At 39.6% G+C, this 17,082-nt stretch overlaps 1 protein-coding gene across 1 annotated transcript in view; it reads left to right on the forward strand.

The window, feature by feature from the left end:
• Positions 1-1,440: 1,440 nt before the first annotated feature.
• bach2b (BTB and CNC homology 1, basic leucine zipper transcription factor 2b) overlaps positions 1,441-17,082 on the forward strand; it is an 87,902-nt gene continuing 72,260 nt past the window's right edge. Inside the window, exon 1 of the mRNA XM_030722293.1 lies at positions 1,441-1,570. Coding sequence (XP_030578153.1) covers positions 1,532-1,570 — 39 coding nt within the window. The 5' untranslated portion in view covers positions 1,441-1,531. The remainder of the gene's footprint in view (positions 1,571-17,082) is intronic.

Consider the following 17,082-nt stretch of genomic DNA (forward strand, 5'->3'; position numbering starts at 1 on the left):
CATTGATCCCAGAGGGAAATTGATATGTCTGACATTGCTCATCTGCTGTTTGTATCTGATGGCTGTGGGTACAAATGATTTTCTGTATCTCTCAGTTTTGCTGCAGAGATGTTCAGTAGGTAACGTGCTCCTGCAGCCAGCTCCACCAACACGGGCTCATGTGTCGTTCTCTGCTCTGTATCTCTGTTCCATCATCATCGTGATCATCATTAAGAGCATCATATTCATGTGACAACGACACTGTGCTAAGAAATAGAGATTTCTCAGTTGATGCAAAAGTGAAAGATTTCAGAGGCATTGTGCCCTTAGCTCTTGTAGCCAGGACTTAATCATTTCACCCAGCCAGTGGGTTCCACAGCTCAGTGATAGTGATAGTGGTGACTGGTTGGTTAGTTTGTAATGTGATATCATCGAGCAGTTTCTTCTTGTTCCCTTCAGTTAGCTGGAGTTTGCTTGATTTGGCACATTATTAGAGGAACTCAGAGCCACTATATGTGACTGCAGCTAATGATTAGTTTTATTATTTTATTTTTTATTACTAGAGCCATCTTTGAAAATGAAAAATTATCGGAACATGAATAGGAATTATTTTTTGTTAAATGATGGCCTATTAAATGTTCAAAAGTTCAAAATAATGACATTATAATGAAGAATGTAATATTGATATATCTTTGCAGCATTAAAACAGGCGTATTCATTGTTAGGAAATTTTTAAACTTGACACATGTTAAAACATTTGTTGTGTAAATGAATAATCAGTAAAAAGGGTGATACTTAGCAATGATTATTGTTATTAATAGCAGTGTCAGAATAGACCAAATTGTTATTTTTCTCACCAAAAAAGCGGGGGCATACTCTTTATTTTAATCAAATAATTGATCCAATTATCACTTTTTATGAAATCAATCAGCTGCTATGATTTTCTCAGCCTTAGTAAAATGAGAATTTTACATATCTTATGTCACTATCTGGAAAAAGAAAAAACAGCAATATTTGATTTGTTTGTTTAGGTTATGTTCAGCCCAAATAATATGGTAATGAAGGGGGATCATTTTCAAAACTAAAGAGAAGAAAATCACAGTCCTTTTGTTCATCGCATAGTTTTTCCTGTTTGCTGTGAATTTTCCTTTCACCTCGATTTTTTTAAATATTGCATGTTCACAAAAATGTTCTGAAAAAGGTAAATTAACTGAGTACTTGACTTTTGAAACACTGCTTTTTTAAAGTTTTTAAGAATATTCTAAAAAAAAAATCCTTGAAAAGAACAAATGCACAACTATATCAAATATTATACTGTAATCATCTCTGTTTGTAATCTTTCCATCTGAAGGATGTCTGACGTGACAATGGTGCACATGTTTGCGTAGCTTTCCTGTGAGAAAAAGTGAGTAATTGTGGATGATAGGAGGGTCTGTGTTCATGCTGCAGGGACGCCCTCCCCACGCGCCACCAACGTGCCAATCATCTCTCTGACCTCGCATCTTTCTAACTGATAGTGATGTAGATGTGTCCGTCTGCTTCTCGTGGATAAATGATCACTAATCACCCAAAGAAGATGAAGGACAAATCTGTAAGTAGAACTGCCACTGCACACGCTCCACCTTTTGTTTTTATATGTCAAAACATGATTTTCTGTTGGCAGGAAGGCTGTTTTTTCCTGTTGTGGTTAAGCTGCTGAAGCCGAGGCAAACATTTGTCATAGTGATACACACAAAAACAAAACATCAGGCAGAGCTGTTGTCTAATTGTTTGTGTTTACTACGTACCTTTTTTATGTTCAAATAGATATTTTATGATCCCAGAAGCAAAAGACTAATAACATATATGTTAGAGCTTGAGCTATTTATGGGTTTATTTTTTGTTATGAAGAGAACGTTTTGGACTCAAAAACCTTCCTTTGAATCAGATCACTGAGACGCTCATAAAGACTCATATGCTGCGTTTACATTTTTACACTAGAACTACGCTGTTCAAAACTAATAAATGTTTTACATTGTTATTTCCATTTATAACAAACTATTGCAAAGGAAATACAGCTTCCTTCTCTGACTTCCTTTGCAGGTGGTAGAGTAGCAGCTGTAGAAGTTTTAATATTCAGTCATAATTAATCCAACTTTCTCTACTGTGCTAGCGTCAGTCAAACAGTCCCTGTGATCACCAGCTCCAGTTACAAAATAAATCAAAGAGACCTCCACTTTAACCCTGATCTGTCTGAAAATGAATTTATGCCAAATATACGACTGAATAATTTGTTAGAAGGGAAACTCAGAAGTGACATGTTGCTCACAAATGAATGGCAGCTCTCACATGCTTTGCATATGAACATAAAGTCAGAACGATTATAGCAGCTTTTCCTAATAGTCTTCAAGCAAACACAAAGGTGTTCTTTGTCCTGAGGTCATGAGTGTCATAGCTTCGTGTAAATAATGGAGTTAAAGCTGCTACAGTGAGAGTATGGGTTGTCAGAGGGCTCAGCCCAGACCACGTGGAGCTCTGGCATGTTTCACACCCTGACAGCCGTGGATACTTTTACTTTTGGCAGCAGCGGCACGCTGCTCTGGTCTGGACCTGCCGTAAAACACTCTGATATGAAAATCGAGCTACAATAAGTATACTGTACATCCTTAGTGTTGTTCACTTATGTCTCATTGTGGTCAACAAGAAATAATCTACATACCAAATGTTCTTGTGTAACATACTTTCAATCCCAAACTATATCCTATAGACAGACTAGCACCTTGGGTGGTAGCTCATAGCCATTAGTGTGTATGACTGGGTGAAAAAGAGGCAATGTTGGATACATTATTTTGCTTTTCTGTTGGATAGTATGATAGTGAAGAGTAGACAAGAAAGTAGGGAGAAACAGCACGGCAAGACAGGCAGCAAAGGGCCACGAGTTGGACTTGAACTAAGGCATATGGCCACCTGCTCACACTCTGAGCTAATCTGGCACCAATAAATGTTTTCTACAAATGCAGCCATTTAATCCTCTGAGGGATAACTGCCCCTGAGGTAGAAATGGGTGGCACAGTGGTGCAGTAGTTAGCACTGTCGCTTCACAGAAAGACAACATAAACCAGACTGCATATCTTAGCGTTTGGTGATTCTATATTGGCCACATATGTGAGCTACATAGAGTACAACATGTATGTATTAATGTATGGTAAATATAGCTTGTAGTTTAAAGTGCTTTGAGTGGTTAGAAAGACTAGAAAAGTGCTATATAAATGCCATTCCATTGGCCCTAATCCTCTGCTAATGGGTTCCCATCACCTGAATGCTGGTAGCCTCACATCTACCAGTCGGAAGGTCAGTGGATTGATCCCTGACTCCTCCAGCCTGCATCCCAAAGCATCCTTGGGCAAGATCCTGAACCCCGAGTTGCTCCCAATCCATGCATCATCAGAGTGTGTGCGTGTGTGTGAATATTTAAAAACACTTGGGAATAGATAAATGAATGTGTGTGTGTGTGTGTGTGTGTGTGTGTGTGTGTGTGATTGGGTGAATGAGACTTACAGTAAAAAGCATTTTGCCTGGTCAAGGTGCTTTATAAATACCAGTCCATTTACTATATTATAAGTTTAAACCTTATTCTACCCTGTAACACATGATGCCAAGGTCACAAAGCTAGCTCCCCTTCCTCCTCTACGACGCACTTCTGACTCAGCAGATGCTTCACAGCCATCATTTTGACTCATCACAGCAGTTAAAGGCACAGTTACTGCAGCCCTTCATGACATTCCATTCAGCTGAGTTGGTTCCACAGTCCTGAATGTGTGCCAGAGTGGAATACAAACTGAACTGTTGAGTGTTATAAAATGAGCCTCAGCTGAAATTGGTAAAAATTTATGTTATGATTTCATCCTGTTTTGTGAGAGTAAAAAGGTTTAAATTGAGTTGTGCAAAGTTGCATAGAATTGTGTTTTAGCCTCTTCAGGTTTCTTAATATTTCTTAATTATTCTTCATAAAGGTGTAAGAACTGTTTCAGACTAAAATGATTAAAATTCCTAAAGTTACTTCCTCATATATTTGAATTTTGTGTGGCTGTGAAAATATTGCAAAAAATACATTTTTATTTATTCAAAGATCTTCCACAGAGCCTTGACCTAAAGTAAATTTGTGATGGTGCTTCGTGAGGAAATCTAAAGGCAAATATAAAATGCTATATCCAGCTGAGCAACTTTTAGAGAGTGCATCACTGCAACTTTGATTCAGATTTCAAAAAACGGTTCTAACCCTAACCCTAACCCCCTGACCCTAACCCTAACCGGAGACCATAACCATGTACACAATGTACAACATGTACACAGCGGAAGACGTGTCATCACAATTAATTTTTTCCCCACACGTGAAATCAGGAGTTTAGCTGCCAGCCAGTTCTAATCCAGACAAAGAGTTTTGTTGTGCATGTGCGTTTTACAAAGCAAAAGTAATCCTAGTGTGTAATTCACACATGAACCGTGTCTGCGTTTTAAGAGCCGTAGCTTGCTGCCTGGGTTTGTGCGAGGCCCCTCTGAAGTATCTGCAGTCAACTGTACAAGCCTGTCTGCTTGCAGGGATGCACCTCCCCATCCCCAGCCTGGCGCTGGCAGTGAAAGAGGCTATTGTTCCTATCACTCTGAGGCATGTTGCATGCACTTATGACACCGAGTGGGAGAAATTTTTCCCATTATACCTCTGGAATGTCTTTGAATCAAGTCTGTATGAATACACGCTGCTCTTTAGCAGACTTTGATTTACAAAGTCCTTCAGAAATGTGCCTCTTTAAATGCTGAAAATAATAAAAGGCAATTTTTTTGTATTGTGCAGAAAACTTTAGTGCAACTTTTTGAATCAAAAACAAAACTCTGTTTAATCTCCTTATGTCATTTTTCACCCCCACCCTGATCTGGAGCAAAGGCCCCTCCAGATACTCTGAACCTGAAAGGCACTTTTTTTCTTTCAGGGTTTCTCTCCCTTAATTCCCGCCTTTTCTCACTAAGCTTTGATTGATGTGCGGCAAACCACAGTTAGGAACGGTTTCTGCTTGTCTCATGGATGCTTCTGTCATGATGTAATGCTTCAATGAAGTAGTATGCTGTGTGGAGTGACATTCAAAACAAAAGGTGGACTTCTCAGGTTTTTCGGGCAGATTGTTTATTTTTCACGTACCATGAGACACCGAAGCCTCAAAACAGAGCATTCTTTGCTTTCACATGCGTGAGAATGTTTGATTCTCCCTTTTCTCAAGTTCCAGGCTACATAAAATCCTTATGGAAGTAAAGTTTTCTACATCTATAAGTGATGAAAAAAAAAACATAATTTTCTTTTTGTTTGTTTGTTTAAATCCTGATTTGAGTCTTAGGACACTTAACCACAATTACTCAAAGTGTAAACAGAACTCCATCTTTGAGCAGTGGATCTATTTTTAACCTTGCTGTATCACATATCCCTTCTTGCCATTTTGTTCTTTTGTTCAGTTGGGAGGGATATTTCAGGACACTCTCAGATAGCGTGGGAGGCTAGGTGAGGCGGAACCTCTCCCTGACAGTTGATCTTTCCCTCTGTCTAGTGTGTGTGTGTGTGTGTGTGTGTGTGTGTGTGTGTGTGTGTGTGTGTGTGTGTGTGTGTGTGAGTGATATGCGATCTGTTGCAGAGGTTGAAAACGTTCTCTCACTCTAGTGCTTACTCTAGTGGCACCTAGTGCTTTCACTGCATCTGCGTTTGTGGTCTCTGATAGGATCCAGATGTCAGTCTGGAACACAATACAGTCCTTATACAAGCTTCACATATGGCCAACAGTAAAGAATGAGCAGCAAACCATCACTGACAGGACAAGACGTGGTGAATCGGGATTATATCACACAGTTCTGAGACCCTGATGAAGAATGAAAAAAATTGCGTTTGTTGGTTACAAATTCCCAAAAAACACATTTTAACTCATTAATCTGCTTACCTATTCATCTTATAGCTCAGGCAAATAGACATCATAGAATTGCTGCTGAAGTCAGTGGAGGTAACACTCTCCAGTGGAAGAAAGGTAGATATGTAGCCAATCTCACCTGTTTAAAGCCTGAGTGTTGTGACCACCTCCATACTGTTCTTTGGTGACATATTTGGATAAGAGGGTGAACTACTACGTTATAAGCTACTGCAAGCAAGTGTGGTGAGCAAGTGACATTCATGCACAGATACAGACACCTGCTAATAGTCATAAGTAACACAAATAAAGTAACATACAAATAAAGTATTAGAATTTCACACACCAAAAAAGAAGCATATCAAACAAGAAATACTGAACAGTTAAAAATGTTCCAAACAGGTGGGTTTTAATGCTGTTTAGTTGATCATTTGAACGTGGGAGGCTGTGAACCACTCCAGGAACTGCAGTTTTTGGTTCTTCTCAGTCAGTTTCATTTTTCAGGCCAACACATTGACACTTGTTGATCTCTAAAGCCCAACAAGTCCTCCAACTAGCTGAACAAGCACAACTTTTGACCAGGATGTTGGTTTTACTTGCTGTTTTGTTAAGTTTAAGCACAGAAAGTACTAAAAGTTTTAGGTTTAAATAGACATTCCATCCCACATAATGGAGATGAGCACATTTAGCAAGGAAAGGTCTAAAATGGATCTAGTGTAGGTTATCACTTTTTCTTGCAGTATGTTTTTTAATATACGGGTATATCAATATCAGTATTTTTCTTAAAACATGTAGGTGCTATAAACAGATCCTCTCCTCCAATTTAACTTCCAGAGGTCTCTTAATATGAAACCTGACTGTAGGATGTAATAAGCTGCTTGCCCACAGCACCTGTGGGGGTCAGTCTCTTACATCCACTCAGAATTCAGATATCTGCTTATTTGTCATCTGATTAAGGCCTGTCAGATATAACGAAGGTGTTTGTTGATTGTAGAGCCACTACAGAGCAAACAGGAGCTCCTTTCTCATGGAGCAGTTTCACCTCTAATCATATCCAACTCTTAACACTCTGAACAGTTTCAAAATGCAACATTTTCAAGTTTTTTTTAAAAAATAAAAAACAACCTACAGGTCACTGATGGTATTTGTTACTAGATATTCTGTAAATGGTGATATTGCATTGAGGCAAATGAAAACTGAAAACCTTTTTTATAGGGTTGAAAAAAGTGCCTAAATTCTAAATTCAGAGATCTAGTGAGAAATCAGGGCTTCTCCCTGAGGTAAAAGCCCACAGACTTGTCTGCTGCTCCCTTTTTTGCTCTGATTTTTTTTTTTTTTTTTGCTGTTGTGAATGTGGCAGGGGAATGTGTGTGGGAGGGGGGAACAGAGGGGAGGGGGGAACACAGGAATTCCCACTCACTTGGCTCATCTCATATTTGCTGTACTCCTTCCCTGACGGGGATGTTTTGTTTGTGAAATGCTGCGTTCTCTCCACCGTGCAAACCATCTTTGTTATTCAAGATGTTATTCAAGCATCAAGGACCTGGAGACGCTGCACGATGTGGCTTCTTGGTTAGCTGGTTAGCAGTGAGGAGCACCACCGAGTTCATTCTTCTGCCTTTCAAGGGCCTCTTTTTTCTTTTATTTTTAGCCAAAATCCATCAGGCCTGACAAGTCGAGGGCAGCACTCCAGGCCTCCTCCACAAACTTAGTCTTCTCTTTTCCTCTTGGGAAAAACGCTCTGGACAGCACTGCTCCAGGCCTGGGGTTTTGTTGAGTCATGTGAGATCATGTACACAGAAATACACAAGAGGTGGGGGCTAAAGGTGGAGGGGGGGTTTGGGGAGTTGAAGCCAGGGGGCAGTGGGACAGGCTAAAATATGATCACGGGCCAGCAGACAGCAGAAGCTGGAGCTAGCCTTGTATAAGGTAATGTCTAGTGAGCATGTTGGGGTGGGACAAGAGCACAGATTTATTTTAATACACTGCTGGTCATGCCAGCAGGGGGAGGGATGTTGAGTCTGCCAGTTTATCCCAGAACCACTGTCACACTTCGGACAGGACAGGACATTTTAGTGGGCAAACCTACCGCAAGCAACAAATCACACTGAAAAGAGGCAAGTTTGAGGCAGAGTTTGACCTTTTAATCTGCATGATCAGGCTGGATTGTATTTACATCCGCTGAATGCTCTTTGCACTTGTTCTCATTCTGCCTTCGTACAGCTAGACTAGCTCCTCTGACAGATGTACAGAACCAGTCAAAGGTTTGTGTTCATTGCACTGCAGGGAGGTCTGGTTCTGGCACCAATGTCATTACTGATTGTGCTTATAGTTCAATTTGTTTAACAATTCCCTTCAATCCTGATGTTTTTTTTTGTTTTGTTTTTTCATGGAAAAAGTGCAAAGTGCAGTGTATATAAATGTCCCCCATAATATCATCCCTTAGTTTTCTGGAACCAATATAGTGAAGCCTCAGTGTTAGCTTTTTGGACACACCGTGTTGGTGTGTTGGTGCTAAATGTGACCATATTTTGACACTGGGTACTGAGCTAGATTCATAAACTGTACTGATCCAGTGCACACACATACTATAACTGCTAGTTAGTGCTAAGTAACATACTAATGTATTAATATTATAATTTCATTCAGCAAAACTGAAGCACAAACTTCACCAGTGGTCTGCGCCTCACGGCACAGCATCATTTGAATATGAGGTCTAGAGGAGGGTTAGCAGTTAAGAGCCTGAGGTCTGATTCTTTGATTTTTGACTAAAAACATGCAAAACTAACAGCCTCAAATGTACATCATTATAATTTACTAAACAAAGGGTAGTGAAATAAGAATTTACAACACCACCTGTGTGTCAGAGCTTGCAGAGGTGCTACTGTTGCTTAGCCTTTTTAAGCAACTACATAGTTAACAAAAGCATTCCTATTAGGCACCAATCTTTTCATCTAATGTAATTTTGAAGTTGACTCAGCACTTAATGCTTCTATCAAGTTGATTTCATGTTTGGTACATTTTTAGACGAACTTCCTTCCTGTGCAGTGTTAGATTAACAGGAAGAGGCCCTGTGTTTTTACTTGGTAGGTATTTTCTGTTGTGGAATTAAAGTGTTTAGAGGACATTCTGTGGGTTAATAATTTTATAGCCCATAAAAAGCTGCACAGTTCTCACTGGACATAAATCAGCACAGTCTGTCTTTGCAGGGTGTTTGGAAGGATGTTGGAAACAAGGCTGCAATTCATTCTAGCCCACCTTGAGCAATGAAGGTCACTCAAGAGGAGAGTTAATGAGCAAGCTCACAGGGCAATTTTAATGAGCCCTGAGCAAGTGTTTTATTTAAATTCCATTACTGAATATCTTCTCCCTCTTGACTGTCTTCTCCCTCCTGTTAGAGCTGTCATGAGGCTGTATAGCCCTCCCATGTACATGGGTATGGGTGAATGCTTGAACTATAATCTGCTATGCTGGCATGTATGTTCAGGAGATGATGGGAGAAGTTGCTCCACATGAAAAGACAGAAACACCATTTAAATTAAAAGAAAAAAAATGAAATGTGTTATATTATTGTTCCTACAGTATGTCAGTATTACTGTTCAGTGAATGGAAACATGTTGTGTGTGTGTTTATATATATATATATATATATATATATATATATATATATATATATATATAAACACATGATCAGGACAAGTATTTCAACACACTGGATGCCATGCAGGTTAGTCATCCAGAAGTTGCTGTATATTTAGCTTTAGTCACAAAAATAGTCAGATAAGTTGTGGAAAATAGTCATAGTTTGGGTTAGAATATACAGTATCTTTACAACCTTAGCTGTAAAATTGACCTATCTGCAACATGCTTTTCTTCCATTTTTTTTTAAATATAATGGTACTAGGTCCTGCAGAGAACAGCAGAGATCTTTTAGCTACAGTGTCATAGCAGCTTTTTCAAATATTGAGGAACTTCTATTTACTGCTTTCTGACTGCTCTGCATGTTGAAAATTGATACCAAAAGGATAGCCAGTACCATAGCCAATGTTATGACTTAATACTCTTTTACCTGTATGTGCCCACTTATGTCCATTAATTGAGATAGCTAACTATAGTTAGCGTGGCATTCACACCCGTGAGTGTATGTAAACTTTAGACCACAACATGTAAATAACCAGAGTTCATATGGAGCAGTTATGCTGAGACTCAAGGAGGAAGGAAGAAGCCCTGTTAGACAGACTTATTTAATGTGGATATGAACTGTGTCATCACACCTTAACTACAAAGTGCACAATAGCATAGCACTAAACACCATTTCAGTGCTCTTTGTTCATTGTGAAGGACTTTTGACATGGAGAATGGAGAGTATGACAATACCTGGCCTACTGTTGAGCTCTCAGTATTTAATATTGTGTAGTACAGCCTTTGTATCTGGTGACCATGCACGTATGATGTCAACCCTAGTTGTCAGTTCTGTTCACAGAGACTTCAAACAAAGAAGGCATGTGGTATGTGTACCAACACTGTGTCTGTGGCCAACATCAGACCCCCAGGTTCCAGCTATGGAGTTCTTCTCTTCAGTGTGACTATTTTCTGGTGGTTCGGGCTGCTCTCCGATGCAAGTGTCGGAGTATGAATGTGTGAGAATGTTAGATAGAAAGCACTTAGCTGTAGAAAGAAGTGTTTGTATGACTGTGTGTGAATGGATGAATGAGGCATGTTGTATAAAGCACTCAAAGTAGAGTAGAAAAGCGCTCTATAAGAACCGGTCCATTTGCTTCAAATCAGTATTGTAAAATTTCCAGTTATCTGAAATGGAAATGAACTCTCTGAAGAGAAGTGGTTCTTCAGGCTTGGGGACTGTGTAAAGAATGTTGTTTTCTTCTAAACTACTAATGAATGCAAATTCCAACTGTGTTGTCAAGACTATAGGCAGCTTTAGGAAGTTTTGGGGCTTTGGCCATGGGAATAATAGGAACAGATCATGGAGAAAAACTGATTTTCTTCTGTAAAGTGAAGTTTACTTTCTTCTGACACAGAATGGAAAAGAAGCCGTGAAAAATGTTTTGTGACACGGAGGAAAGTTGTTCTGTCAGTTCATGTCTTTCCTGACAGAACAACTTTAGGCCTGTCTCTGAGGACCTGTCACCATGGAAACCATTATGTGGGGCAATGGCAGTGGAGCACTTTAGAGAGCTCCTTGGAATATATTACTAGCTGCAAAAGCCCAGCTCTCCTCACCTTCAGCCTCTCACTATTGTCTCAGAGCTAGTTTGCTTCAGCCAGTTTTCTCAGGATGTCAGGCCTCCACTCATGAATGTTGAACCTATACACGTCTCCACACAGGGAAGTAAAAAAACATCCTGGATGCTCAGGCTGGAAATCTCAGATAAACAGACCTAAAAAGCTCCAGTGTCCCTGAATCTTCTATTTTTACACAGCAGAAATTTGATTACAATGAATCATTTTGTTGACTCATTCAAGCCAAACCAGCTTCAATTTCCACAGTAATCAGACAAATGATTTGAACTGTGGAGCTACCGCTGTGGTCAGAAGTGTACATACACTCATCATGGGTATGAATGTCATGGTATTGTTGGGCTTTTAATGTTGTCTTTGAACTGTCTGAACTTTTCCAGGGTGGAATGGTTGTACAGCTTACGTCTTTAATGACTTTAAAAAACAAGAATTTGATGCACAAATTTCAATTTATTTTGAATTTTCTCTAATTTTCTTTGGTGTTTTGACCCTGTCAAACCTGTGGTATTCATGCCCGTGAGTGTATGTAAACTTTTGACCACAACATGTAAATACCCAGAGTTCATATGGAGCAGTTATGCTGAGACTCAAATTTCACTGTGAAAGCTGAAGCTCATTCAGAATGCCTGTTGAATTGCCAAACAGCAGTATTCCCTTCAAACTCATTCCTGTGTGGTGTTTTGTTGGCAGTGTATAGATTATCCAACATGAAATTTTTAGAGTAGTTGTTTTCTGTCATCTGGGATCACTCACAGGCATTGACCATGATACTGCTGGTGAGTGCTGGAGATTTATCTTACAGCCTAATTTAATTCTACATTTTTGTTGCACAGGAAACCAAGCTGACTAAAGAGTGTGTTTGAGATGATTAGCCAAAGCTGAGGCAGATCGTTCCACGGTCAGATTGTGCGTTGTTTTAGGGGTGTATTAGTCTGTACAGCTGTAGTCAGAAGTTTACATACAGTACACTCCTCATGTGCATGAATGTCATGGTAATTTGGGGCATTTAATCATTTCTTTGAACTGTTCTTTTCCAAGGGTGGAAGGATTGTACAGCAAACATTTTTAATGCCTTTAAAAAACAGGAATTGGGTGCAAAAGTTGCAATTTATTTTGGTTTTTTGGAACAGTTCACAGAAATAATTAAAAGCCCCAAATTACCATAATAATCATGCCCATGATGAGTGTATATAAACTTCTGACCGCCACAGCCAGCTATGAGAACTGTGTTGTATGACCAAATATGAGTGTCTGCTGCAGCACTATAAGCTTTCTGAGGGAACCACCTCATATGACCAGGACCCTTTAGTTGATTTTGTTAGAGGACAAGGGTAGGCTGTGTACCTTCCCTTCTTCATCTATAAACACACTAAAAGTGAATGAGCCACGCAGCAGCTCCCCCACCCCCTTCACTGCTGGCAGCAGGGTCTGGAAATGTTGACACACAGAGCAGCCCCAGAAACCCCAGGAATCCCCCCGAGAAGATGCTGGGAGGGAGGGTGAGGTGGAGCCTTGGAATGCAGCTGGAAGAGTCAGTCACTTATTTACTAGCTGAACTCAGTGAACCCTGCATGAATCAGCCACTTCCACCCTGGCCAGTCTGTCCCACCTCTCCCTCCTACATTTTTCTCTGTTTTGTTCCTTAACCTAAAGCTCCTGATTTACCCCCAACCCACACACCCCTCAGTGACAAATGCTTTTGGTTCTCATTGGCAGGCATATAATCCAGCCCTCACCTGATCCCTGTTTCCTTGTTGCTCTCCCTCGTGTTGCAAACATTCAGGTCACAAGCTCATGATGAGTAATAAAACAAATGTCAGCAGAAGTGTGTTAAGAAGCAGTGTGTGGACTACAGTCAGGATACAGGAAGCACCACTCACAGTTTAACTCCATGAAAAATATTAATTAGCTTGTAGAGTGAATCTGACCTGACCCTCAAGTGCCTTCAAACAGGTTCATCTTCATCTGCTTGATAGACTTTTAGGTGCCTATCTATTATATTTAAAATTACATAAATATTAGACAGTTTGGGGCCTAATATTGAATTTCACGGCAATAGCTTTCTGGTTTATCCTGGGATTTGCTTCTGCAAATTTTATAATCTAATATTTTTGCTCGTAGGTGTGAGTTTGTAGCTTACGCTTTCCATGATTGTCCGTTTGTGTAGATTGTACATATTGGAAGTGGGTGTAATGGGCACTGAGGAGGGCTTTAGTGCTAAACTCATCCGACTTATGTGATCACATTTAATTGGAAATGTTTTGCAATGGGACCAGATTTTTCATCTGAGGTAGACAAAAAGCTGACTTGTATGATCCGCCTTGGAGATCATTTTTACTGGAATTAACATCAGGAAAAATCGGGACCTGCAGAAGCCATCCGACTAGAGCGAAAATCCAATTTGTGTGACTTCGACTTAGGCGACTTTTACTGTATATGCCTTTCTGAAGTAAAACTAAGGCATCACAAGAAGAGGTGTAATGATTCATTGTTCTCTCACACTGATCGAGTGAGAGAACAATAATCTATGGCTCTTTGGGAATCCAGCGCCGTCTTATTTTGTGATTGACACTCTCTTACTCTTACAGGATGTTATAGGCGGGGTTTTCTTGAAAAATTAAATTCCTGCAGGACCAATAAAATGACCTTCTATAAACACAGAACTATAACACACACACACACACACACACACACACACACACACACACACACACACACACACACACACACACACACACACACACACACACACCTCTAGTAATTCATTCAATTTAAAAAGAAATTATGCAAAAGGAGCAGAAATGAAAAGGTAACTTGTTTTAGTCAGAATAAGTTATATTCTTTTGATATAAAAGGGACACTAAAGATAAATAGAGTTGAACTGCCTAATGAATGACTTCAACTAGAAGGAAAAGAAACTGCTTTAATCTATTAAGATAATGAAAGTTAACGCTAATGTAAAGATAAAGTGAATCTGAGAATTGAAGTCTCTAACATGTGTTAAACAGTGTTTGGAATTATGTAGAACACCAGCACCAAAGTTTACTTTTTACAAGATGTAACTTCAGAGTCAGTCCAAACTTCTAAATATTCCATTTGATCTGGTTTCTGAAGTGCTCTACAGTCGTTACAGGTTTTAGCCAGGAGTCAGATTTATGGTTGAGGTTCTGCATGACACCAGAGCATCAACTAAATCATCCATCCATCCAGTTTTTATCCACAAGCCATCCGTCTGCTCAACTCTGAGCCCGAAACTGGACTGTTATTGCTCAGTGTAAATTATTATAATATTCTATAATTCCATGTATAGTGTGTATAGTGTATAGTGTGAATTACTTATTTTTATTCTTCTTATTTATATGTGCGAGTGTATATATGGCTGCAGGTACAAAATACATTTCACTGTGCATTGTACTGTGTATAACTGTGCATGTGACAAATAAACATTATCTTATCTTATCCATCCATCCATCCAATTCAGGGTTATGGTGGTGCTTGAGCCTATCTCAGTTGTCATAGGGTGAGAGACAGGGTACTTCCTGGACAAGAATTCAGTCTGTCGCAGAGCTAAAACGTAGAGACAGACAATCATTCACATTCACACCTACAGACAATTTAGCCTACCATGCATGTATTTGGACTGTGGGAAGAAGAGGGAAGCCACACACCTTCATCCTAGTTCTTGATTTATTAAGAAAGTAATTTCTTAGCTAAACATTGGGTTTGTAGAATATTCAAATTGAGTTTCAGGGCCTGCAAATAGTAATTAAACCACATCAATGCACGTTAAGAAAAACCAATAGCTTGTCAGCAGCATGAAGCTCGTCAAAAAGAAGAAATTGATCAACAAAATCAAAAGCTTTGGTAAGAATTATTGTAAGATGACCATGGTCAGAAGCAGAGAAAGAGGGAGGGATGAGGGATCACTACTTTCTGAGAAACTCTTACTTGACGAGCAAAACTTTTCCCTGATGAATAAAACAGAATTGTTTAGGATTTTTAAAGTTATTATTTAATTTTTTTCTTTTTTTTTTGCAGTAACTGGATTTAGCAGTTCTCACTTGAGTCTGGCTGATATTTCTTTATTGTCTTTGTGTTTCCCAATCAGTGATATTTCTCATGTGGCACAGTTTTACAACTTACAACATCCCTCTGCCTAAAAGCCAAACGGGGTCACTGTGGATATTGAATGAGTAGTCATGAAGACAGCAATGAACAACCTGTTCTTATGTCAGCAGCAGCCAGCGTGGATGTGGCTGCGGTTCCTGCTTATTTTGGCACCTAGCTAGTGGACTGAACTGGCTGAGCCTTTATAGCAATCTCCACTCAAGGAGAATATGTTCGTTTGGTTGTTAGTTAGCAGGATGACTCCAATATCAGCTTACTTGAAAATATAAAATCAGCTGAGCGCCTGGACATGGGAAAACAAGTTCAGGAAAACTGTGGATGGATGCTAGGAAATCTGTTAATATGCTAGTTTTCTTTTACACAATTCCTGTAGTTTGTTATAGATAGATAGATAGATAGATAGATAGATAGATAGATAGATAGATAGATAGATAGATAGATAGATAGATAGATAGATAGATAGATAGACAGACAGACAGACAGACAGACAGACAGACAGACAGACAGATAGACAGATAGATAGATCGATAGATCATTTGTCAGCAGGTGTGTCCAGGCTCAGGTGAGGCCAGATGTTTACTGCGCCACAGAAATTGGCTTTAAGCCTGGCCACTTGTGACACCACACGGATGCTACCAAAGGTTACCAAATGGACCTTTACCCTATTTCTCAGATAAATGTCACTGAACTGAATGAAGTGGTTTTCAATGAAACTGTTTGCTGAAACACTGAACAGTTGAATTTGTGTTATATCAACTCATGTTATTGGGTTTAGCAAGCTAGTTTCATTTTGAATCTGGTCTTATTTTTGATAAGTTAATGTAGCTTTCATCTCTTCTTGTTGCTTTTATTACCTAACATTAGCTTGCATTACAAAGTTTATTTAAAAAAAAAAAAGGATACTGAAAGTTGTGTGGGAGAATGAAAAAATAAATAACTTAAAAGTAGAATTTTTACTTCTGTAAATTATTCCAAGATATGGTGTTGTATCACGATACTCCAAGTTTTTCTTCTGCTTCTATTATAATGCTGATCTTTGTGGATACACAGTGCTGCACATTTCACTTAAATCACATTTGAACCCTGATTTAGCTCTAGAGCAGCTAGAAAAGACAGGCGTTGCCCCCAAGACATTCCCCAGAATGACCTGCCCAAATCATCCTGCAAGTGAGTGAGCCTTTTCTTTCTCTTACTTTTTTGTTTTGACTTTCCATATCCCAGCAGAAAGTAGGTCACAGGCAGACCGAGGTGAAGTATGAGGCAGCAGTTTGCAGGCCGGCGCCTGTTGAGGCAGATCAGGAAGTTTGTTGCAGAGGAGACGTTAAACACACAAGTTCCTGTTTGACATCTGTTTCCAGCAAGCCTTGCAGGCCAGTCTTTAAACCCCCACCCCACTTTCAGAGGCCTCGTTCACCTTGCCCCTTTGTCGGTTGAACTGCTCTGTGACCCTTTTCCTCCCCTCCCTTCCTGTAAAACCCCAAAAATTCTGATGATGGGCCTGATGTTGGCTCGTGGCCAGAATAACGAATTCTCGAGAGATAAAATTAGGAAAGACAGGTTCTTACGCAGGCAGCGCTGCGAGACTGCAGACCTTCAGAGATGTAAATAATTAACCAGGTGTATACAGTATTTAAAAAGATAACACATGTGCATTTGGAGTGCATCTGCTTTATGTGAATCAACACATTCTGACATTTCACACTTAAAAATCCTCAAACTGCAGCTCAAATGAAATCTTGATCTGGAAGAGAAAACTGCTTGAGGAATTCTCCAAGTGAGCCCTCAACGTGACAGCT

This window comes from Archocentrus centrarchus, chromosome 24 (genome assembly GCF_007364275.1).
Source record: "Archocentrus centrarchus isolate MPI-CPG fArcCen1 chromosome 24, fArcCen1, whole genome shotgun sequence".
Classification (NCBI taxonomy): Eukaryota; Metazoa; Chordata; class Actinopteri; order Cichliformes; family Cichlidae; genus Archocentrus; species Archocentrus centrarchus.